At 47.1% G+C, this 25,982-nt stretch overlaps 1 protein-coding gene across 6 annotated transcripts in view; it reads left to right on the plus strand.

Moving 5' to 3' along the window:
* The window catches only part of mak (male germ cell-associated kinase), a 67,302-nt gene that overhangs the window by 23,621 nt on the left and 17,699 nt on the right, over positions 1-25,982 (plus strand). For 5 of the 6 annotated variants that reach the window (XM_055653439.1, XM_055653415.1, XM_055653433.1 and 2 more), the window contains 6 exons: positions 1,382-1,461; positions 3,858-3,990; positions 4,484-4,655; positions 9,447-9,614; positions 18,762-19,070; positions 23,707-23,906. In XM_055653439.1, coding sequence (XP_055509414.1) covers positions 1,382-1,461; positions 3,858-3,990; positions 4,484-4,655; positions 9,447-9,614; positions 18,762-19,070; positions 23,707-23,906 — 1,062 coding nt within the window. The remainder of the gene's footprint in view (positions 1-1,381; positions 1,462-3,857; positions 3,991-4,483; positions 4,656-9,446; positions 9,615-18,761; positions 19,071-23,706; positions 23,907-25,982) is intronic. The other variant, XM_055653446.1, reaches the window with a different exon arrangement.

Genomic DNA, 25,982 nt, shown 5'->3' on the forward strand with positions numbered 1-25,982 from the left:
TTTTTGTGTACCAAAAGATTCTGTGCATCCATCCTATATATTACCATTATGATCCTTCCCATAGCAGGGTGACCAAAACTGAAGACAAATACTCCAAATGTGGCCTCGCCAATGTCTTGAACAGGCCTCTTGATTCCCCTACGCTGGGTAAACGGCTCTGTGCGTTCAACCCATCTATTCCAAGTTGGTGCATTCACCAAACTCTCTGCCTCCACCTTGGATGCAGTCAATGACAATTACAATTCGCCCCTTCTCTGTTCAACCCGTGTGTTGAGAAGAGGTATGGTTGGTATAAGCAATGATTTGGTATAAAATTCAGACTGAGTTTGTCAGGGCGGCACGGTGGCGCAGCGGTAGAGATGCTGCCTCACAGCACCAGAGACCCGGGTTCCATCCTGACCACGGGTGCTGTCTGCAAGGAGTTTGTACGTTCTCTCCATGTGACTGCTCCGGTTTTCTCCGTTGCTCCGGTTTCCTCCCACTCTTCAAAGACGTACGTACGAGTTTGTAGGTTAATTGGCTCACAAGGTCATAAGGAATAGGAGTAGAATTGGGCCATTCGGCCCATCATGTCTAATCCACCATTCAACCATGGCTTATCTATCTCTCCCTCCCAACCCCATTCTCAGAGGCATGCAAGACCTCTGGACAGGCACATGAATATGCTGGAAATGGTGGGATATGGATTATGGGCAGACAGATAAGAGTTCATAACGTCATAAGTGATAGGAGTAGAATTAGGCTATTCGGCCCATAAAGTCTACTCCTCCATTTAATTTAACTCTCCTAACCCTATTCTCCTGCCTTCTCCCCATAACTTCTGACACCCGTACTAATCAAGAATCTATCCATCTCTGCCTTAAAAATATCCACTGACTTGGCCTCAACAGCCATCTGTGGCAAAGAATTCCACAGATTCACCGCCGTCTGACCAAAGAAATATCTCCTCATCTCCTTCCTAAAAGAGCGTCCATTAATTCTGAGGCTGTGACCTCTAGTCATAGACTCTCCCACTAGTGGAAACATCCTCTCCACAATACTACAGCGAGTACAGGCCCAGTGCCGAGAAATACTTATCATAGGTTAACCTGCTCATTCCTGGGATCATTCTTGTAAACCTCCTGTGGACCCATCCCCTCCAGAGCAAGCACATCCTTCCTCAGATATGGTTCCCAGATTTGCTCAGATTGCTTTGGTAAAATTGTAAATTGTCCCTAATGTGTGTAGGATAGTGTTAGTGTGCGGGCTGGTCGCTGGTTGATGCTGTCCAAAGGGTCTGTTTCAATGCTGTATCTCTATATAGTCTAAAGTAAAATATTACAAACATTAACTCTACTGAAAACGACTTCACTTGACCATAGATGTTTATGTCTCTCCACAGAGATAAGTTATTTCCTGAATCGATCATTAGGAACATAATGTATCAAGTAATACAAGGATTGGCTTTTATCCACAAGCACGGTAGGTTTTTTCTAAGGGCCTGTGTAGCCCATCTCTCTTGCAAAAGATCGATACAAAATGCCGGAGTAACTCAGTGGGTCAGGCAACACCTCTGGAGAACATGGACAGGTGACGTTCCACAGAGTGCATGAGTAACTCAGCGAGTCAGGCAGCATCTCTGAAGAACATGGATAGGTGACGTTTCACAGAGTGCTGGAGTAACTCAGCGGGTCAGGCAGCATCTGTGGAGAACATGGATAGGTGGTTTCACAGAGTGCTGGAGTAACTCAGCAGGCCAATAGACAATAGGTGCAGGAGTAGGCCATTCAGCCCTTTGAGCCAGCACCGCCATTCAATGTTATCATGGCTGATCATCCCCAATCAGTACCCCGTTCCTGCCTTCTCCCCAACGTACTCTAGCACTCTGTGAAACGTCACCTATCCATGTTCTCCAGAGATGCTGCCTGACCCGCTGAGTTACTCCAGCACTCTGTGAAACTTCACCTATCCATGTTCTCCATTGATGCTGCCTGAAGTATGATGTTGTGGGAATTACAGAGACATGGCTGCAAGAGGGCCAGAGCTGGGAACTGAATATTCAAGGGTATACCTCCTATCAAAAAGACAGACAGGTGGGCAGAGGGGGTGGGATAGCTCTGTTGATGAGGAATGAAATTCAGTCCCTTGCAAGGGGTGACATTGAAACAGGAGATGTGGAGTCAGTATGGATAGAACTAAGGAATTGTAAGGGTAAAAAGACCCTAATGGGACTTATCTACAGGCCCCCAAACAATAGCCTGGATAGAGGGTGCAAGTTGAATCACGAGTTAAAATTGGCATCTAGTAAAGGTAATGCTGTGGTTGTTATGGGAGATTTCAACATGCAGGTAGACTGGAGCCATGAAATGGAGTTTGTGGAGTGCCTCCGTGATGGATTCTTAGAGCAGCTTGTATTGGAGCCTACCAAGGGAGAAGGCAATACTGGATTTACTGTTATGCAATGAACCGGATTTGATAAAGGAACTTGAGGTTAAGGAGTCATTAGGAGGTAGTGACCATAATATGGTCAAGTTTCATCAACAATTGGAGAGGGAGAAGGGTAGATCGGAGGTGTCAGTGTTACAGTTGAATAAAGGGGACTATGGAGCCATGAGGGAGGAGCTGGCCAAAGTTGACTGGAAACATACACTGGCAGGGATAACAGTGGAACAAAAATGGCAGGTATTTCTGGGAATAATACAGAAGGTGCAGGATCAGTTCATTCCAAAGAGGAAGAAATATTCTAAGGGGAGTAAGGGGCGACCCTGGCCGACAAGGGACGTCAGGGACAGTATAAAAATAAAAGAGAAGTACAACGTAGCAAAGATGAGCAGCAAGCAAGAGGATTGGGTAATGTTTAAAGTGTTGACATGGATAGAAAATTGGTTGGCAGACAGGAAACAAAGATTAGGGATTAACGGGTCCCTTTCAGAATGGCAGGCAGTGACTAGTGGGGTACCGCAAGGCTCGGTGCTGGGACTGCAGCTATTTACAATATACATCAATGATTTAGATGAGGGGATTCAAAGTAACATTAGCAAATTTGCAGATGACACAAAGCTGGGTGGCAGTGTGAACTGTGAGGAGGATGCTATGAGAATGCAGGGTGACTTGGACAGGTTGGGTGAGTGGGCAGATGCATGGCAGATGCAGTTTAATGTGGATAAATGTGAGGTTATCCACTTTGGTAGCAAAAACAGGAAGGCAGATTATTATCTAAATGCTGTCAAGTTGGGAAAAGGGGTAGTACAACGGGATCTGGGGGTCCTTGTTCATCAGCCAATTAAAGTAAGCATGCAGGTACAGCAGGCAGTGAAGAAAGCGAATGGCATGGTGGCCTTCATAACAAGAGGAGTTGAGTATAGGAACAAAGAGGTCCTTCTGCAGTTGTACGGGGCCCCTAATGAGACCACACCTGGAGTATTGCGTGCAGTTTTTGGTCCCCTAATTTGAGGAAGGACATTCTTGCTATTGAGGGAGTGCAGTGTAGATTTACAAGCTTAATTCCTAGGGATGGCGGGACTGTCATATGCTGAGAGAATGGAGCGGCTGGGCTTGTATACTCTGGTGTTTAGAAGGATGAGAGGGCATCTTATTGAAACATATTTAATTCACATATTTTATAAACAAAGTTTATTAAGGGTTTGGACACGCTAGGGGCAGCATCTCGGGAGAACATGGATAGGTGACGTCTCGACCCGAAATGTCACCTATGGCTTTTCTCCAGAGATGCTGCCTGACCCGCTGAGTTACTCCAGTTTTTTGTGTTAATATTAGACAATGGTAAAATCCACAGATCTTTTATTTGCTAATACTGCTTGTTAAAGTGCTGTGGCCGACTCTAGTTGCTGTTTTAAGAAACTCTGGATATCTTTTAGGATTCTTTCATCGTGACATGAAGCCAGAAAACTTGCTCTGCATGGGTCCAGATCTTGTCAAAATAGGAGATTTTGGATTAGCCAGAGAGATAAGATCACGTCCACCGTACACGGACTATGTATCCACAAGATGGTAAGTCCAATTTTATATGAATTGTACATGGGACTGCTGTGGAGCAGAGGGATCTTGCTATGCAGGTGCATAATTCTTAAAGTACTATCGCAGGTAAATAGAGTGGTCACGAAGGCTTTCAGCACATTGGCCATCAGTCAAAGTATTGAGTATAGGAGTTCAGAGGTCATGCTCCTGTTGTAGCAAGGCATTGCTGAGGGGTCAGTTAGAGTATTGTTTAAGAAAGGAACTGCAGATGCTGGAAAATCGAAGGTAGAGAAAAATGCTGGAGAAACTCAGCGGGTGAGGCAGCATCTATGGAGCGAAGGAAATAGGCAACGTTTCAGATAATTGGTGGTGGACCTGTATTTGTAAAGCCATCAAATGACTTTGCACATTGGCTATGATTTATTCTGACAGTTTAGAAACAATGAATCCTTGCAAAACAATCTGAGAAATGTGACACCACATAACGCATTTTTTCCCATTTTAAACCTTTTCCCTGTTTTCCCAGGTATCGTGCTCCTGAAGTGCTATTGCGATCGTCAATCTATAGTTCTCCGATAGATATTTGGGCAATCGGATGCATTATGGCTGAGCTGTACACCCTGAGGCCGCTCTTTCCCGGAGTCAGCGAGGTGGATGAAATCTTTAAAATTTGCCAAGTGCTGGGCACACCAAAGAAAGTAGGTGACAATGTGGGAATTTTACAAAGTAACTTTCCTTTTGGAAATCTATCACACGTCACCACCGCTCCACACTCTTAAATCTCTACTCCTGCAGCAACATTTCTTACTGTACACTGTAAACGGCTCGATTGCAATCACGAGCAGTCTTTCCGCTGACTGGTTAGCACGCGACAAAAGCTGTTCACTGTGCCTCGGTACACGTGACAATAAACTAAACTGAACTGAACTAAATCTTGGGCATGAAGGCAACAATGGCAGAGTGGTAAAGGGCCTGTCCCACTGTACGAGCCAATTCAGGAGTTCTCCCGAGTTTCCCCTGATTCGAACTTGGAGAATTACGGTAATAGCCGCTCGTAGGTACTCGGGGCTCTCGTGGACTTTTTTCAACATGTTGAAAATCTTCACGAGTCTTCACGAGCTTACCGCATTTCTTGAATACCTACCGATACCATTACGAGCCGCTAAGAGACGTCCCGAGCTCTGACGTACCCGCTACGTACATTCTACGTGCTTACCACGAGTTTGAATTTTTTTTTAAACTCGGGAGAGCTCTTGAATTAGCTCGTACAGTGGGACAGCCCCTTTAAGCTGCTGCCTCATGGCGCCAGAGACCCGGGCTTAATCGTAATTAGTCGTATAGTGCTAACATGCAGGGATCGCTGGGCAGTGGGCCTGTTTCCGTGCTGTATCTCTAAACGAAACTAAACTAAACTAGACAAGACAAGATAGGTCAGAAGGCTTGTTCCTATGCTGTTCGATGAGACCATGAAAGGATTTGACAGCGTACCATCCCCAGTCGAATGGGTTGGTGGAGCAGTTCCACCGCTGTCTGAAGGCCGCGCTGACTTTTGTGGCCGCTTTCCAGTTGCTGACAGGAAAGCCCCTCACGTTTGATTTCGCCAAGGTTTCGGATCCTTGGTCCGTCCGTCAGCAGCGCCAACTGGCGGCTATTTCGGAGTATACAACGGACGTCCGGCACATCACTGGGAAATGCAACCTCGTGGCGGATGCTTTGTCCCATCCGGCAATTGCAGCCATGCTTAACCCGGCCTTAGGGATAGATTACTCTTCCTTGGCAGCGGCCCAACTGGCGGATGATGAGATGCCGGCGTACTGCACTTGGTGCTTAAGGACGTGCCGTTGGGTGCCTCGGGTTCCATCCTCTGCGACGTGACTGCAGGTCAGCCGAGGCCTATCGTTCCGGTGGCCTGGCCCCGTCGCGTGTTTGAGGTGATCCATGGGCTGGCCAACCCATCCATCCGGGCCATGGTCTCCATGGCGGCTGTAAGGTTTATGTGGCACGGACTTCGGAAGCAGGTCGCTCGCTGGGTTCGGGCGTGCATCCTGTGCCAGACATCGAAGGTGCATAGACACGTCTGGGCGCCCATTCAAGACTTCGCAGTGCCACGCCAGCGGTTCGATCACGTACACGTGGACATCGTGGGGCCGCTGCCAACGTCCCAGGGTGTTTCACACCTGCTTACGGTGGTCGACCGTTTTACGCGGTGGCCGGAGGCCACCCCGCTCACGGACACTTCAACTCAGTCGTGTGCTCGTGCCCTCGTGACAACTTGGATTGCCTGCTTTGGGGTTCCACTTCACATCACGTCCGACCCAGTTCACGCCTGAATTGTGGTCCGCCATGGCATCGCCTGTTGGGGACGCAGCTCCACCACACGACAGGGTACCATCCCCAATAAAATGAGTTGGTGGAGCGGTTCCACCGCTGTCTGAAGGCTCGTCTCACAGGCCCTGGGTGGATGGACGAGTTGCCATGATGTCCTGTTGGGGATTCGGACGGCCCCCAAGGAGGATCTGTCGTCGTCCTCCGCGGAGTTAGTATACGGTGCTCCGCTCCGGGGAGTTTGTCCCTGCCACTGATGGGTGCCAGGAATCCCCGTCATCGGTGCTGATCCGCTTGCGGGAGAGGGAGAGCACCCTATCTCCCATCCCAACGTCACGTCATGGGGTGGCCCCTTCCCATGTGCCACTGCCGCTGATGGGCTGCCCGTACGTCTTTCTTCGCCGTGACTCCCACAGGTCGCCCTTACAGCGCCCGGATGAAAGTCCCTTTCGCGTGCTGCGGCACGGGCCTACTACATTTGATTTAGACATGGGAGGCCGGCGAGAAACTGTGTCTGGGGCTCGTTTGAAACCGGCCCACTTGGACCTGAACAAGCCAGTCCTTATGGCTCAACCTCCCCATCATGGTCGTCTGCCGTCTCGGGCTCATGAGATTCTTCCAAACCGAGCAAGCCCCCGGGGCGTTGGGTGGTATCTATGTGTTCGGGCTGCCCCGTTCGGCGTCCCATTCGGTTTAGTGCCTCTGGTTCTGGGGGGGGGGGGGGGGTCATGTGGCGGCACCTGGTGGCAAGCCACGGGCACAACGAACCCTCGGCTCTGGAGGGCGACGTCTCGGTGTGGGCGGCGCTAATCACGGGGTCGGTGAGTTGGTATTTAAGGCCAGGCAGCGCCCGTGACCTGGGATGAGTAGGGAGCTTTATCGGAGAGAATAAACACGTCTAGTGTCCGCTTAGGTATTGGCTGGACTCCTGCCAATCCTTGCTACAGTACAATATTTAGTGCAAAGATATTACATTGAAGTCTGATAAAGTCCTATTAAAGATAGGTCAAAGGTCTTCACTGAGGTACATGAGAGATCAGGAATAGGTCTGCAGAGACCTAATATTCTTCATTTAAACCTTGTTTAGTTTATTGTAACGTGTATCAAGGTACAGTGAAAAGCTTTTGTTTCATGCTACCCAGTCTGCAGAAAGGCAAGTCTACCCGCAGAAATATAGAAACATGAAAACATAGAAAATAGGTGCAGGAGTAGGCCATTCGGCCCTTCGAGCCTGCACCGCCATTCAATATGATCATGGCTGATCATCCAAATCAATATCCTGTACCTGCCATCTCTCCATACCCCCTGATCCCTTTAGCCACAAGGGCCACATCTAACCCTCTTAAATATAGCCAATGAACTGGCCTCAACTACCTTCTGTGGCAGAGAATTCCAGAGATTCACACTCTCTGTGTGAAAAATGTTTTCCTCATCTCGGTCCTAAAAGATTTCCCCCTTATCCTTAAACTGTGACCCCTTGTTCTGGACTTCCCCAACATCGGGAACAATCTTCCTGTATCTAGCCTGTCCAATCCCTTAAGAATTTTGTACGTTTCTATAAGATCACCCCTCAATCTTCTAAATTCTAGCGAGTACAAGCTGAATCTATCCAGTCTTTCTTCATATGGAAGTCCTGACATCCCAGGAATCAGTCTGGTGAACCTTCTCTGTACTCCCTCTACGGCAAGAATGTCTTTCCTCAGATCAGGAAACAAAATTTTGTTCAGACCGAAAGGTCTGAATGACAATAAACGTCATTCTATAGAAAACGTCATTCTATAGAAAACGTCATTCTATAGAAAAATTCTATAAGATTCGTCAGACATGATTTACCTTTCATAAATCCATGCTGACTTTGTCCAATGATTTCACCATTTTCCAAATGTGCTGCTATCCCATCTTTAATAACTGCTTCTAGCAGTTTCCCCACTACCGATGTTAGACTCGGTAGTGGGGAAAGACAATGCATGATTACAATCCAGCCAATTATAGTATATAGATACATGATAAGGGAATAACATTTAGTGCAAGGTAAAGCCAGCAAAATGCTCGGGAGTAGAAATAGGGTTTGAGCCTCAATTTAAAGGAGTTGATGGAGGGGGCAGTTCTGATGGGAAGAGGGATGTTGTTCCACAGTCTAGGTGCTGCAACCGCAAAAGTGCGGTCACCCCTGAGCTTAAACCTAGACCGTGGGATAGCTCCAAGTCGGCCGACCTGAGGGACCTGGAGGTAGAATGGTGGGTTAGAAGTTTTTTGATATAGGAGGGGGCAAGCCCGTTAAGGGCTTTGTATATGAATAAGAGGAACTTGAAGTTGATTCTGTACCGTACTGGGAGCCAGTGGAGAGAGGCCAGGATCGGGGTGATGTGGTCCCTTTTACGGGTACCCATCAGAGTTCTCGCTGCAGCATTTTGCAGCATTTTGAACCAATTGCAGGCGGGACAGGGATGGTTGGCTGATACCAGTGTAAAGGGAGTTGCAGTAGTCAAGGCGGGAGGAGATACATGCGTGGATGATTTTTTCAACATCGTCGAATTGGAGGAATGGTTTGATGATTCAGTTGCCTGATAACAGCTGGGTAGAAACTGTCCCTGAATCTGGAGGTGTGCGTTTCCACACTTCTGTACCTTTTGCCTGATGGTAGAGGGGAGAAGAGGAAGTGGCCAGGGTGCGACTCATCATTGATGATGCTGCTGGCCTTGCCGAGGCAGCGTGTGGTATAGATGGAGTCAGTGGAAGGGAGGTTGGTTTGTGCGATGGTCTGGGCTGCGTCCACAATTCCCTGCAATTTCTTGCGGTCCTGCGGAGCTGTTCCCAAACCAAGCAGTGATGCATCCCGATAAAATGTTTTCCATGGTGCATCTGTAGAATAGGTAATGTCAACTTAATATTGTAGTTAATCTGTGGAGCTCATTGCCACAGAGGGCTGTGGAGGCCGAGTCAGTGGGCAGAGATAGCCAAATTATTGATTAGAACGGGTGTCAAGGGTTTTGGGGAGAAGGCAGGAAAATGGGATTAGGAAGCAGAGATCAGCCATGATTGAATGGCAGAGTGGACTCGATGGGCCGAATGGCCTAGTGCTAAACCTATAACTTGTGAACTTGTTTATCTTGGGGGGAAAAGTCCCTGTGTTTAACTGAGAGCGATCTTGTTCCCCTTCACAGAGCGAGTGGCCGGAAGGTTATCAGCTTTCAGCTGCCATGAATTTCCGTTTTCCACAGTGTGTGCCCATTCACCTGAAGGCATTGATACCCAATGCAAGCGATGACGCAATTCAGCTACTTAAAGAAACGCTTTATTGGGATCCTAAAAGGCGACCAAATGCCAGTCAAGTAAGTTAACAGGGGCAGCACGGTGGCGCAGCGGTAGAGTTGCTGCCTCACAGCCCCAGAGACCCGAATTTGATCCCGACTACGGGCGCTGTCTGTACGGAGTTTGTACGTTCTCCCTGTAACCATTTGCTGAGAGAATGGAACAGCTGGGCTTGTATACTCTGGAGTTTAGAAGGATGAGAGGGAATCTCATTGAAACATATAAGATTGTTAAGGGCTTGGACACACTAGAGGCAGGAAACATGTTCGCGATGTTGGGGGAGACCAGAACCAGGGGCCACAGTTTAAGAATAAGGAGTAAGCCATTTAGAACGGAGACAAGGAAACACTTTTTCTCACAGAGAGTGTGAGTCTGTGGAATTCTCTGCCTCAGAGGGCAGTGGAGGCAGGTTCTCTGGATGCTTTCAAGAGAGAGCTAGATAGGGCTCTTAAAGATAGCGGAGTCAGGGGATATGGGGAGAAGGCAGGAACGGGGTACTGATTGGGGATGATCAGCCATGATCACATTGAATGGCAGTGCTAGCTCGAAGGGCCAATTGGCCTACTCCTGCACCTATTGTCTATTGTCTATTGTAACCTGTGTGGGTTTTCTCCAAGATCTTCAGTTTCCTCCCCACACACCAAAAACTTACCGATATGTAGGTTTGGTATAAATGTAAATTGTGTGCAGGATTAGTATACGTGTGCAGAGATCGCTGGTCGGTGCAGACTCGGTGGGCCGAAGGACTGTATCTCTAAACTAAACTAAACTAATCTAAACGGAGAAAGGAATATTCTGTAACTTTTGTACATTTTGATAAACTGAGGTTGCAATTATGTTTCCAGCAACTGCAGATGTTGATTTACAAAGAAAGGACACAATGTCCTTGGAGTAATTCAGCGGGTCAGGCAGCATCTGTGGAGAACATGGATAGGTGACAAGGGCAGTCATTGCAAGGGCAGGCTTTTGCAGAGAGAATTAAGTCAACTTTCAAGGGAATTGAGAGGTTGCGGGTGTTAGAAACATAGAAAATAGGTGCAGGAGTAGGCCATTCGGCCCTTCGAGCCTGCACCGCCATTCAATATGATCATGGCTGATCATCCAACTCAGTGTCCTGTACCTGCCTTCTCTCCATGCCCCCTGATCCCTTTAGCCACAAGAGCCACATCTAACGCCCTCTTAAATATAGCCAATGAACTGGCCTCAACTACCTTCTGTGGCAGAGAGTTCCAGAGATTCACCACTCTCTGTGTGAAAAATATTTTTCTCATCTCGGTTTTAAAGGATTTCCCCCTTATCCTTCAGCTGTGATCCCTTGTCCTGGACTTCCCCAACATCGGGAACAATCTTCCTGCATTTAGCCTATCCAACCCCTTAAGAATTTTGCAAGTTTCTATAAGATCCCCCCTCAATCTCCTAAATTCTAGCGAGTATAAGCCGAGTCTATCCAGTCTTTCTTCATATGAAAGTCCTGACATCCCAGGAATCAGTCTGGTGAACCTTCTCTGTACAGCGAGACCTCTATGGCGAGAATGTCTTTCCTCAGATTAGGAGACCAAAACTGTATGCAATACTCCAGGTGTGGTCTCACCAAGACCCTGTACAACTGCAGTAGAACCTCCCTGTTCCTATACTCAAATCCTTTTGCTATGAAAGCTAACATACCATTCGCTTTCTTCACTGGCTGCTGCACCTGCATGCCTACTTTCAATGACTGGTGTACCATGACACCCAGGTCTCGTTGCATCTCCCCTTTTCCTAATCGGCCACCATTTAGATAAAAGTCTGCTTTCCTGTTTTTGCCACCAAAATGGATAACCTCACATTTATCCACATTATACTGCATCTGCCAAACATTTGCCCACTCACCCAGCCTATCCAAGTCACCTTGCAGTCTCCTAGCATCCTCCTCACAGCTAACACTGCCCCCCAGCTTAGTATTATCAGCAAACTTGGAGATGTTGCCTTCAATTCCCTCATCCAGATCATTAAAATATATTGTAAATGGCTGGGGTCCCAGCACTGAGCCTTGCGGTACCCCACTAGTCACTGCCTGCCATTGTGAAAAGGACCGTTTACTCCTACTCTTTGCTTCCTGTTTGCCAGCCAGTTCTCTATCCACATCATTAATGAACCTCCAATACCGTGTGCTTTAAGTTTGTATACTAATCTCTTATGTGGGACCTTGTCGAAAGCCTTCTGAAAGTCCAGATACACATCCACTGGTTCTCCCCTATCCACTCTACTAGTTACATCCTCGAAAATTTCTATAAGATTCGTCAGACATGATTTACCTTTCTTAAATCCATGCTGACTTTGTCCAATGATTTCACCACTTTCCAAATGTGCTGCTATCCCATCTTTAATAACTGACTCTAGCAGTTTCCCCACTACCGATGTTAGACGAACTGGTCTGTAATTCCCCGTTTTCTCTCTCCCTCCCTTCTTAAAAAGTTGGGTTACGTTAGTTACCCTCCAATCCTCAGGAACTACTCCAGAATCTAAAGAGTTTTGAAAAATTATCACTAATGCATCCACTATTTCTGGAGCTACTTCCTTAAGTACTCTGGGATGCAGCCTATCTGGCCCTGGAGATTTATCAGCCTTTAATCCATTCAATTTACCCAACACCACTTCCCGACTAACCTGGATTTTTCTCAGTTCCTCCATCTCCTTTGACCCGCGGTCCCCTGCTATTTCCGGCAGATTATTTATGTCTTCCTTAGTGAAGACGGGACCAAAGTAGTTATTCAATTGGTCCGCCATATCCTTGTTCTCCATGATCAATTCGCCTGTTTCTGACTGCAAGGGACCTACATTTGTTTTAACTAATCTCTTTCTCTTCACATATCTATAAAAACTTTTGCAGTCAGTTTTTATGTTCCCTGCCAGTTTTCTTTCATAATCTATTTTCCCTTTCCTAATTAAGCCCTTTGTCCTCTGCTGATCTCTGAATTTCTTCCTGTCCTCTGGTATGCTGCTTTTTCTGGCTAATTTGTACGCATCATCTTTTGTTTTGATACTATCCCTGATTTCCCTTGTTATCCACGGATGCACTACCTTCCCTGATTTATTCTTTTGTCAAACTGGGATGAACTATTTTTGTAGTTCATCCATGTAGTCTTTAAATGCCTTCCATTGCATATCCACCGTCAACCCTTTTAGAATTAATTGCCAGTCAATCTTGGCCAATTCACGTCTCATACCCTCAAAGTTACCTTTCTTTAAGTTCAGAACCATTGTTTCTGAATTAACAATGCCACTCTCCATCCTAATGAAGAACTCAACCATATTATGGTCACTCTTGCCCAAGGGGGCACGCACAACAAGACTGCTAACTAACCCTTCCTCATTACTCAATACCCAGTCTAGAATACCTGCTCTCTCGTTGGTTCCACTACATGTTGGTTTAGAAAACTATCCCGCATACATTCCAAGAAATCCTCTTCCTCAGCACCCCTGCCAATTTGATTCACCTAATCTATATGTAGATTGAAGTCACCCATTATAACTGTTTTACCTTTGTTGCACGCATTTCTAATTTCCTGTTTGATGCCATCCCCAACTTCACTACTACTGTTAGGTGGCCTGTACACAACACCCACTAGCGTTTTCTGCCCCTTAGTGTTTCGCAGCTCTACCCATACCGATTCCACATCCTCCAAGCTAATGTCCTTCCTTTCCATTGCGTTAATCTCCTCTCTAACCAGCAACGCTACCACACCTCCTTTTCCTTTCTGTCTATCCCTCCTGAATATTGAATATCCCTGGATGTTCAGCTCCCAGCCTTGGTCACCCTGGAGCCATGTCTCCGTGATCCCAACTATATCATAATCATTAATAGCTATCTGCACATTCAACTCATCCACCTTATTACGAATGCTCCTTGCATTGAGACACAAAGCCTTCAGGCTTGTTTTTACAACGCTCTTACCCCTTTTACAATTATGTTGAAAAGTGGCCCTTTTTGATTTTTGCCCTGGATTTGTCTGCCTGCCACTTTTACTTTTCACCTTGCTACCTATTGCTTCCACCCCCATTTTACACCCCTCTGTCTCTCTGCTCACCCATTTAAGAACCCCACCACCTCTTATTCTCTGTTTATTATTGTTTTCTTCTTTCCCCCCTACATGTTGGGTCTGAGTGCTTCCCTTCTCTGCCTCCTGCCTCACACACTGTCTACTAGCTTTCTCTATTTGAGTCCCTCCCCCCAACCGTTCTAGTTTAAAGTCTCCCCAGTAGCCTTTGCAAATCTCCCCGCCAGGATATTGGTCCCCCTCGGGTTCAAGTGCAACCCATCCTTTTTGTACAGGTCGCACCTTCCACAAAAGAGGTCCCAATGATCCAGAAATTTGAATCCCTGCCCTCTGCACCAGTCCTTCAGCCACGCATTTATCCTCCACCTCGCTCCATTCCTACTCTCACTGTCGCGTGGCACAGGAAGTAATCCCGAGATTGTTACCTTTGCGGTCCTTCTCTTTAACTCCCCTCCTAACACCCTAAATTCTCCTTTCAGGACCTTTTCTCTTTTTCTACCTATGTCATTGGTACCTATATGCACCACGACCTCAGGCTCCTTTCCCACCCATTTCAGGATATCTTGGACACGTTCAGACACATCCCAGACCCTGGCACCAGGGAGGCAAACTACCATCCGGGTCTCCTGACTGCGTCCACAGAATCGCCTATCTGACCCCCTAACTGTAGAGTCCCCTAGTACTAATGCCCTCCTCTTCTTTTCCTTACCCTTCTGAGTAACAGGACCGGTCTCTGTACCGGGGGCCTGGCCGCTGTCGCTACCCCCAGGTAGGCTGTGTCCCCCCCAACAGTACTCAAACAGGAGTACTTATTGTCAAGGTGTACAGCCACCGGGGTACTCTCTAGTCCCTGCCTGTGCCCCTTGCCTCTCCCAACCGTGACCCACTTGCCTGCCTCATGTGGTCTTGGAGTGACCACCTCCCTGTAACTCCTCTCAATGACTTCCTCGCTCTCCCTGACCAGACGGAGGTCATCGAGCTGCTGCTCCAGGTTCCTAATACGGTCCCTTAGGAGCCCAATCTCGACGTACCTGGCGCAGATGTGGACGTCCGTTAGGCTGTCAGGTTGCTTGATCTCCCACATCTGACATCCAGAACAGCAAACTGCCCTGGAACTCATTCTCTCCTCTTACCCTGATTACAATACAAATCAAACTGCCACAATACAATCAGCAGGGATCTGACTCCCAATCAGCTGCTCCCTCTTGTCAGCTTCCACCAATCAGCGGCTTCCTCAAGCCCACTTGTTTTGAAGTGCGAATGGAACTTGGAACGTTGCAGATTTGGGTTCCTCCCTCCGCGACCTCTCCAACAGCTCTTGGGCGTCTGTAAGCAACAAGCCCCGCTCTCGGGTGTAGCTCCTCCCTCCGCGACCTCTCCAACAGCTCTTGGGCGTCTGTAAGCAACAAGCCCCGCTCTCGGGTGTAGCTCCTCCCACCGTGACCTCTCCAACAGCTCTTGGGCCTCTGTAAGCAACAAGCCCCGCTCTCGGGTTTTATCCCTACCGCTCAGGTGTAGCTCCTCCCTCCGCGACCTGTCCAACGGCTCTCGGGCCTCTGTAAGTCTCGGGCCTCTGTAAGTAGCAATGTTACAAAATTTTGAGATTTTAAAAATCAAGTCTGCAATTTATCCCATCAGATAAAGCATAAAAAGAAGTTTAATTTGACACCCAATTCACTTTCATATCTCAAGTATTTAAAAAGTTATGGCCATTTTCATACTCGGAAATTAGCAACTTGTTCCCTATTGATTTTTTATGGACATAACAAAAAAGCTGTGATCGTGGACAGTCAAAAGCCCATAACTTTCTTAAAAATTAAGAGAACTGAATGAAATTTTCAGTTATCATAGATTGAAGTATTCTGAAACAAATATAAAACAATCTTACTTGGACAACTGAAATTAAAGCATATAAGTTAGTTACCCAATTGTAGCTAATTTCAAACTTCAATTACTAGATCTAAACATCTATCCATTTCTTAATAAATGATTAACATTTTTAAATAGCCTAAGTGTCCAAATAATATTCACAAATAATTCACAATAAAACATGATTTTTAAATCTCATTGACATTAATTTATAGGCCAAATGGAAGGAATTTAGTGTTCAATTGCTGTAAATTAAAGACCATTTAAATCAGCTTTCTAGTGGGATCCTGTGAACGAGCTGGTTTAGAATGTTCACATTGCGGTAGATTTGTGCCCTCAAATGCCCAGAAAAATACTGCGGGATATAATGGGGCCAAAATTTTGTATAAAGGGATCTTAATAAGCCCTTTTTAATGTAAAAATAAACAGCCTACCTTCTGTTGTCCCCTGTATGAGATCCGGCCGGTTGCTGGCGGTCGGGGGTTTAGAGGTTAATTTTTAAACTACTATAACAACTAGATAAAGCCCTTAAAAGTAATAATAGCTAAAGCGACAGAATCTTCCAGCAATTTTTCGTTAATAATTAACTAGGCTGAACATCCTCGATTTGAACAGCCTAGGGGAAATCGCGTTTTAAACCCGGCCCCCTCTAAACGGCGCCAAAATCGCACACACGGGCTGGGACAGATTTTCAGCGATGCTTCAGGTAGGCTTTGCAACATACCTACTGTAAGCAACAAGCCCCGCGCTCGGGTTTTACCCCTACCGCTCGGGTGTAGCTCCTCGCTCCGCGACCTCTCCAACGGTTCTCGAGCCTCTGGGCCCCTTAGGGGTTATGGGGAGAAGCCAGGAGAATGGGTTTGAGATGGTTAGATAGATCCGCCATGATTGAATGGTGGAGTAGACGATGGGCCGAATGGCCTAATTCTGCTCCTATAACTAATGAACTTAAACTAGATGACCTTGCTCACCTCTTTTGTTATGACTCTTTTAGTTTATTATTCATCACGTGAACTGAGGTACAGTGAAAAGCTTTCTCTTATGTGCTATCCAGTCATCGGAAAGACTACACATGATTACAATCATTCAGTCCACAGTGTACAGATACAGGATAATGGGCATAACGTTCAGTGTAATATGCAGTTTCTTGCTTCTACTCCATTGAGTCATTGTCTTCCAGCATGGAAGCAGGCCTGTAAAGTCCGACTCGATAGTTCAAAAGTCTCCACTGAGGTAGATGGGAGGACTATTATCTAAATGGTGGCCGACTAGGAAAAGGAGAGATGCAGCGAGACCTGGGTGTCATGGTACACCAGTCATTGAAAGTAGGCATGCAGGTGCAGCATGCAGTGAAGAAAGCGAATGGTATGTTGGCTTTCATAGCAAAAGGATTTGAGTGTAGGAGCAGGGAGGTTCTACTGCAGTTGTACAGGGTCTTGGTGAGACCACACCAGGAGTATTGCGTACAGTTTTGGTCTCCAAATCTGAGGAAGGACATTATTGGAGTGCAGAAAAGGTTCACCAGACTGATTCCTGGGATGTCAGGACTGTCTTATGAAGAAAGACTGGATAGACTTGGTTTATACTCTCTAGAATTTAGGAGATTGAGAGGGGATCTTATAGAAACTTACAAAATTCTTAAGGGGTTGGACAGGCTAGATGCAGGAAGATTGCTCCCGATGTTGGGGAAGTCCAGGACAAGGGGTCACAGCTTAAGGATAAGGGGGAAATCCTTTAAAACCGAGATGAGAAGAACCTTTTTCACACAGAGAGTGGTGAATCTCTGGAACTCTCTGCCGCAGAGGGTAGTCGAGGCCAGTTCATTGGCTATATTTAAGAGGGAGTTAGATGTGGCCCTTGTGGCTAAGGGGATCAGAGGGTATGGAGAGAAGGCAGGTACGGGATACTGAGTTGGATGATCAGCCATGATCATATTGAATGGCGGTGCAGGCTTGAAGGGCCGAATGGCCTACTCCTGCACCTAATTTCTATGTTTCTATGACATGACTGCTCTCAATTTGTTGGTCGGATTGTTCAGTTGCCTGATGACAACTGGAAAGAAACAGTCCCTTGAATCTTGTCGAGTGTGTTTTCAGACTTCCGTACCTCTTGCCTGATGGGAGAGGGGAGAAGAGGGAGTGGCCAGAGGTGCGACTGGTCCTTGATGATGCTGCTGGCCTTGCCGAGGCAGCGTGAGGTGTAGATGGAGTCAATGGAAGGGAGGTTGGTTTGTGTGATGGTCTGGGCTGCGTCCACAATTCTCTGCAATTTCTCACCGGCTTGGATGGAGCTGTTCCCAAACCGAGCTGTGATGCATCCCGATAAAATGCTTTCTGCGGCACATCTGTAGAAGCTGGTGAGGGCTGTTATAGAGTTACATAGAGTGAAAATAGGACCTTCAGCCCAACTTGCCCACGCCGACCAAAATGTCCCAGCTACACTAGTCCCACCTGCCTGCATTTGGCACAGATCCCTCTAAACATAGAAACTTAGAAACATATAAAATAGGTGCAGGAGGAGGCCATTCGGCCCTTCGAGCCAGCACCGCCATTCATTGTGATCATGGCTGATCGTCCCCAATCAAGAACCCGTGCCTGCCTTCTCCCCATATCCCTTGATTCCACTAGCCCCTAGATCTCTATCTAACTCTCTTAAATCCATCCAGTGATTTGGCATCCACTGCCCTCTGTGGCAGGGAATTCCACAAATTCACAACTCTCTCAGTGAAAACGTTTTTTCTCATCTCAGTCTTAAATGGCCTCCCCTTTATTCTAAGACTGTGGCCCCTGGTTCTGGACTCGCCCAACATTGGGAACATATTTCCTGCATCTAGCTTGTCCAGTCCTTTTATAATTTTATATGTTTCTATAAGATCCCCCCTCATACTTATAAACTCCAGTGAATACAAGCCTAGTCTTTTCCATCTTTCCCCATATGACAGTCCCGCCATCCCAGGGATCAATCTTGTGAACCTACACTGCACTGCCTCAATCACAAGGATGTCCTTCCTCAAATTAGGAGACCAAAACTGTACACAATACTCCAGATGTGGTCTTACCGGAGCCCTATACAACTGCAGAAGAACCTCTCTATTCTTGTATTGAAATCCTCTTGTTATGAAACCTGGCCTATCCCTAGGTTGTGGGCCTGCCAAACCTCCTTAAGTATTGGTTGACCATTTTTCTTGTCCATATAGCTTCAATGTGGCTCGTTACTAACAATTTAAAAATGGATTCTAAGTCTGAGCATTTGAAATTATAGGCACTTCGATATCCTTACTTCCAAGTGGGCCAAACACTGGGCGCCACTCTGACACCGTACGTTCAGCCTCCGCAGGTGCCGAAGAAAATAATTCAGCCGACGGAGGTCAAGCAAGAAATATTGCCAAAGTACAAGCTTCAGCCCCAGCCCCAGCCTCAGCCCCCGTCTCAGCCTCAGCTGAAAGGCACAAATCAGCCACTGCGACAACTGCAAATCCCACAGATGACTGCCAACCAGCGAGAACCGGAGAGGGAGGCGGTGAGATACAAGCCAGCCCCTCTTCCCGCTATCACCAATAATGCCTACCTGGTAAGATGTGCTTGAATGCACTGGGACTCTACTCACTGACTTTGGAAGGACGAGCGGTGGGGGGGGGGGGGACCTCAACGAAACTTACAGGTCAAAGACCTGGAGAAACTCAGCAGACCAGGGTGAGGCAGCATCTATGGAGCAAAGGAAATAGGCGACGTTTCGGGTCTCGACTCGAAACATCGCCTATTTCCATCGCTCCATAAGGGTCTCGACCCGAAACGTCGCCTATTTCCTTCGCTCCATAGATGCTGCCTCACCCGCTGAGTTTCTCTGGCATTTTTGTCTACCTTCGATATTTCCAGCATCTGCAGTTCCTTCTTAAAAAGAAGTCAAAGACCTGGTTCGAGTAGACGTGGAGAGGATGTTTCCACTAGTGGGAGAGTCGAGGACCAGAGGTCACAGCCTCAGAGTTAAAGGGCGTCCCTTTAGGAAGGAGATGAGGAGGAATTCCTTTAGTCAGGGGGTGGTGAATCTGTGGAAATCATTGCCACAGAAGGCTGTGGAGGCCAAGTCAGTGGATAATTTTTTAAGGCAGACATAGACAGATTCTTGATTAGTACGGCTGTCAGAGGGTATGTGGAGAAGACAGGAGAACGGGGTTAAGAGGGAAAGATAGATCAGCCACGATTGAATGGCGGAGTAGCCTCGATGGGCCGAATGGCCTAATTCTGCTCCTATCACTTATGAACTACTAAACAAATAGCATACAGCGTGGAAACAGGCCCTTCAGCCCAACTTGCCCATGTAGACCAACATGTCTGCATTGGCATTTTTCACACAGAGAGTGGTGAATTCTCTGCCACAGAATGTAGTTGAGGCCAGTTCATTGGCTATATTTAAGAGGGAGTTAGATGTGGCCCTTGTGGTAAAAGGCATCAGGGGGTATGGAGAGAAGGCAGGTACAGGATACTGAGTTCGATGATCAGCCATGATCATATTGAATGGCGGTGCAGGCTTGAAGGGCCGAATGGCCTACTCCTGCACCCATTTTCTATGTTTCTATGTCACATCCATATTAATCCACCCCTGCCTTCGTTTTGGCCCATATCCCTCTAAACTTGTCCCATCCATGAACATGCCTGAATGTTTCTTAAAGGTTGTGATTGTACCTGCCTCAGCTACTTCCTCGGGCAGTTTGCTCCCTTTTTCACACCCAGCACCGTTTGTGTGAAAAGAGTTGGCCCTAGTATTTGAGGAAGGATGTGCTGACATTGGAGAGCGTCAAGAGAAGGTTTACGAGAATTATCCTGTGGGTGATTGCATCATGTAGCCTCCCTTTGATCTGGTATTTTGTTGGTTCACATGCTTGATCAATGGTGTTTTATCATTAATGTCTTATTATTATTAATGTTTAGTGTTTTTTGAGTCATTCGTAACTGCCACTGCATGTCATGTTGTTACTTGTGGGTGGAGGGAGCATCAAGGCAAATTCCTTGTATGTGAATACTGGGTCAATTGATTGATTAGTAGGACTGGATGTTACAATCCCTAAGGCTTTTCACTACAATTGACATTTGGTATTCTTGGGGGTGACCACTAGGTGATTTTCCTACCAATCAGACACATCTTCAGTTGTGTACCTCAACGTCACTGGGTGTTTGGGCCTTTCATCACAAGACACCCTCAGTCGAGGTAGGCCCACCGCAGGGTGATCAGCCCTGGGTGTGTGTCTTATGGTTAGCCTCTAGATGGTCACCTGGCAGCCCAGACAGCATCTTTTCTCTTCAGCCACAGCCAGTGACTGCTCCATTCGGCGGCATTGGCAAGTTCTTTTATTGCCCTCCTTTGTGCCTGCCCTTTGACTCCTACGTCCCTCAGGAGCCTTGCGGTGGAACTTACTTACTTAACGTATGAGGAGCGTTTGAAGATTCTAGGCCTGAATTCATTGGAGTTTGGAAGGATGTTGGGGGAGGGGGCCTCATTGAAACCCACCGAATATTGAAAGGCCTGGGTCGGGTGGATGGGGAGAGGATGGCTTAGCAGCCATGATCGAATGGCTGAGCAGACAAATCATTCTGCTCTTATGACATGGGCTTTTGGTCAAAGTGCCAGAGTAACTCAACGGTCAGACATCACTGGAGAGAATGGCAAGTACAACGGAATCTGGGAGATCCTTGTTCATCAGTCACTAAAAGTAAGCATGCAGGTAGAGCAGGCAGTGAAGAAAGCAAATGGCATGTTGGCGTTCATAACAAGAGGAGTTGAGTATAGGAGCAAAGAGGTCCTTCTGCAGTTGTACAGGGCCCTAGTGAGACCACACCTATTGTGTGCAGTTTTGGTCTCCAAATTTGAGGAAGGACATTCTTGCTATTGAGGGAGTGCAGCGTAGGTTCACAAGGTTAATTCCCCGGATGGCGGGACTGTCGATTATATTGATAGAATGGAGCGGCTGGGCTTGTATCCTCTGGAGTTTAGAAGGATGAAAGGGGATCTTATTGAAACATATAAGATTATTAAGGGTTTGGACACGCTAGAGGCAGGAAACATGTTCTTGATGTTGGGGGAGTCCAAAACCAGTGGCCACAGTTTAAGAATAAGGAGTAAGCCATTTAGAACATAGATGAGGAAATACTTTTTCACACAGAGGGTTGTGAGTCTGTGGAATTCTCTGCCTCAGAGGGCGGTGGAGGCCAGTTCTCTGGATGCTTTCAAGAGAGAGTTAGATAGAGCTCTTAAAGATAGCGGAGTCAGGGGATATGGGGAGAAAGGAGGAACGGGGTACTGATTGTGGATGATCAGCCATGATCACATTGAATGGTGGTGCTAGCTCGAAGGGCCGAATGGCCTACTCCTGTACCTATTGTCTATTGTCTATTGTTTCCACTAGTGGGAGAGTCTAGGACCAGAGGGAAAAGCCTTGGAATAAAAGGATGTAGCTTTAAAATGGAAATGAGGAGGAAATTCTTTAGTCAGTTGGTGGTGAGTCTGTGGAATTAATTGCCACAGACGGCTGTGGAGGCCAAGTCAGTGGGTATTTTTAATGCGGAGAATGACAGATTCTTGACAGACAAATTGACAGACGCTTGACTGGCAAGGATGTCAAAGGTTATGGGGAAAAGGCAAGAGAATAGGGTTGAGAGGGGAAGATAAGATCAGCCATGAACGAATGGCTGAGCAGGCTCGATGAGCCAAATGGCATCATTCTGCTCCTATGACATGGGCTTTTGATCAAAGCGCTGGTGTAACTCAGCAGGTCAGGCAACATCACTGGAGAGAATGGCAAGTTATGTTTTGGGTCGGAACCTTTTTTCAGAGGGGAGAAGAGACCCAAGCCGAAAAGTCGCCTCTAGTCTGAAGAAGGGTCCCGACCGAAAAAGTCGCTATCCACACCTCTCCACAGATGCCTCCTGACCCACAAAGGTTCTCCAGCACTTTGTGCTTCACTGAAGATTCCAGATCTGCAGTACCTTGCGTCTCCAAGAAGATAAATCAGATGGAAGGAATCATACAGGGTGGAAACAGGCCCTTCAGCCCAACTTGCCCGCACCAACCAACATCTTCCATCTACACTAGTCCCACCTGCCTGCGCTTGGCCCATATCCCTCCAAACCTGTCCTATCCATGTAACTGTCTAATTGTTTCTTAAATGTTGCAATTGTACCTGTCTCGATAGCGGAGTCAGGGGATATGGGGAGAAGGCAGGAACGGGGTACTGATTGTGGATGATCAGCCATGATCACATTGAATGGCGGTGCTGGCTCGAAGGGCCGAAAGGCCTACTCCTGCACCTATTGTCTATTGTATATTGATTCCCTCCTCCGGCAACTCATTACATACCCCAGCACCCATCAGATTCCTATTGTGTAAGAAGGAACTGCAGATGTTGGTTTACACCGAGGATAGACTCAAAATGCAGGGGTAGGTCAGCGGGCCAGGCAGCATCTCTGTAGAGAAGAAATGGGTTGAGTCCTTTCTTCAGACTGATCTTTCCCCCTTCCCTTTAAACCTGCGTCCTCCAGTTCTCGATTCCCCTTGCTCTGGGCAAGACACAGTGGGTGGCGCATACAGCGCTTGAAGCTCCAGGGACCTGGGTTCAATCCCAGGTGCCGTCTGTACGGAGTTTGCACGTTCTCCCCGTGACCTGCGTGGGTATCCTCCAAGATCTCCGGTTTCCTCCCACACTCCAAAGACGTGCAGGTTTGTAGGTTAATTGGCTTGGTATAAATGTAAAGATTGTCCCTAGTGTGTGTCGGATAGTATTAATGTGCGGGGATCACCGGTCGGCGCGGACCCGGTGGGCCGAAGGTCCCGTTTCCGCGCTGTGTATCTCTAAAGGATAAGGGGGAAATCTTTTAGGACAGAGATGAGAAAAACATTTTTCACACAGAGAGTGGTGAATCTCTGGAATTCTCTGCCACAGAGAGTAGTTGAGGCCAGTTCATTAGCTATAGTTAAAAGGAAGTTAGATGTGGTCCTTGTGGCTAAAGAGATCAGGGGGTATGGAGAGAAGGCAGGTACAGGATACTGAGTTGGATGATCAGCCATGATCATATTGAATGGCAGTGCTGGCTCGAAGGGCCAAATGGCCTACTCCTGCACCTAATTTCTATGTTTCTAAACTAAAATTTTATGCATTACATTTTTGCCTTGAACTAATGACGGCATCGTGCTTACTTTCTGTTCCAATGCAAAGAATGAACTTCAGAAGCCAGCCAAAGGGAGAGAGAATAATGCCCTGGGGTTCAAAAGCGGCAGACGGAGATGGGGCCAGATTGCAATGAAAACCATGGACAGTTGGGACGATTTTGATAGTTCTGACTTTGGAGTGTCCTTCTCAAAAAAGGCCACTGTCGGGCAGCCGAAGGAGGATTTCGCTGACAGCTTTCTACAAAGGTACATCAAATAACAATGTGTTTCTTCAATTGAGACGTTGGCACTGCCATTAATTTTCCCCCAACTGTTACAGCAATAGGAAAATTATGGCACTTTTTTAAAATGCCTGTCCTAGCTTTTTCGGGCTGTGTGCTGGTCATTTTTTTACTCCAAAAAGGGAGTGGCACGATGGAGCAGAGGTAGAGTTGCTGCCTCACAGCGCCAGAGACCCGGGTTCGAACCTGACTACGGGTGCAGTCTGTACGGAGTTTGGACGTTCTCTCCGTGACTTGCTTGGGTTTACTCCGGGCGCTCCGGTTTCCTCCCATACTCCAAAGACGTGCAGGTTTGTAGCTTAATCGGCTTGGAATGAATGTAAAATTGTCCCTTGTGTTTCTAATGTGTGAGGGATCGCTGGTCGGTGCAGACTCGGTGGGCCGAAGGGCCTGTTTCAGAGCTGTATCTCTGAACTAAACAAAAACAGGGGGCTTGGAACGTAGTGGAGATGGCAGATTCGACAGTGGCATTTAAGAGACTTTTGGAAAGGCACCTGGACATATAGGGATTAGACACTAGACAATAGGTGCAGGAGTAGGCCATTCGGCCCTTTGAGCCAGCACCGTCATTCAATGTGATCATGGCTGATCATCCCCAATCCGTACCCCGTTCCAGCATTCTCCCCATATCCCCTGACTCCGCTATTTTTAAGAGCCCTATCTAGCTCTCTCTTGAAAGCATCCAGAGGGCCTGCCTCAACCGCCCTCTGAGGCAGAGAGTTCCACAGACTCACCACTCTCTGTGAAAAAAAATGTTTCCTCGTCTCCGTTCTAAATGGCTTACTCCTTATTCTTAAACTGTGGCACCAGGTTCCCCCAACATCGGGAACATGTTTCGTGCCTCTAGCGTGTCCAAACCCTTAACAATCTTATATGTTTCAATGAGATATCCTCTCATCCTTCTAAACTCCAGAGTGTACAAGCCCAGCTGCTCCATTCTCTCAGCATATGACAGTCCCGCCATCCCGGGAATTAACCTTGTAAACCTACGCTGCACTCCCTCAATAGCAAAAATGTCCTTCCTCAAATTAGGGGACCAAAATTGCACACAATACTCCAGGTGTGGTCTCACTAGGGCTCTGTACAACTGCAGAAGGACCTCTTGGCTCCTATATTTGATTCCTCTTGTTATAAACGCCAACATGCCATTCGCTTTCTTCACTGCCTGCTGCTTACTTTCATAGGCTGATGTACAAGGACCCCCAGATCCCGTTGTACTTCCCCTTTTCCCACTTGACGCAATTTAGATAGTAACTGCCTTCCTGTTTTTGCTACCAGTGGATAACCTCACATTTATCCGCATTAAACTTCATCTGCCATGCATCTGCCCACTCCCCCAACCTGTCCAAGTCACCCTGCATTCTCATAGCATCATCCTCAAAGTTCACACTGCCACCCAGCTTTGTGTCATCTGCAAATTTGCTAATGTTACTTTGAATCCCTTCATCTAAATAAGTGATGTATATTGTAAATGGCTGCGAGCCTTGCTGTAGCCCCACTAGTCACTGCCTGCCATTCTGAAAGGGACCCGTTAATCCCTACTCTTTGTTTCCTGTCTGCCAACCACTTCTCTATCCATGTCAGCACTCTACCCCCAATACCATGTGCCCTAATTTTGCACACTAATCTCCTAGGTATGACCTTATCAAATGCTTTCTGAAAGTCCAGGTACACAACATCCACTGGCTCTGCCTTGTCGATTTTCCTAGTTACATCTTCAAAAAATTAGTCAAGCATGATTTCCCCTTCTAAACCATGCTGACTCGGACCGATCCTTTTACTGCTATCCAAATGTTCTGTTATTTCATCTTTTATAATTGACTCCAGCATCTTCACCACCACCGATGTCAGGCTAACTGGTCTATAATTCCCTGTTTTCTCTCCCCCTCCTTTCTTAAAAAGTGGGATAACATTAGCTACCCTCCAATCCACAGGAACTGATCCTGAGTCTATAGAGCATTGGAAAATGATCACCAATGCATCCACAATTTCACAATGCACCCCGGTCACTCCCTTTTCTCCCCTCTCCGATCGGGCAAGA

This window comes from Leucoraja erinacea, chromosome 2 (assembly GCF_028641065.1).
Source record: "Leucoraja erinacea ecotype New England chromosome 2, Leri_hhj_1, whole genome shotgun sequence".
Classification (NCBI taxonomy): domain Eukaryota; kingdom Metazoa; phylum Chordata; class Chondrichthyes; order Rajiformes; family Rajidae; genus Leucoraja; species Leucoraja erinaceus.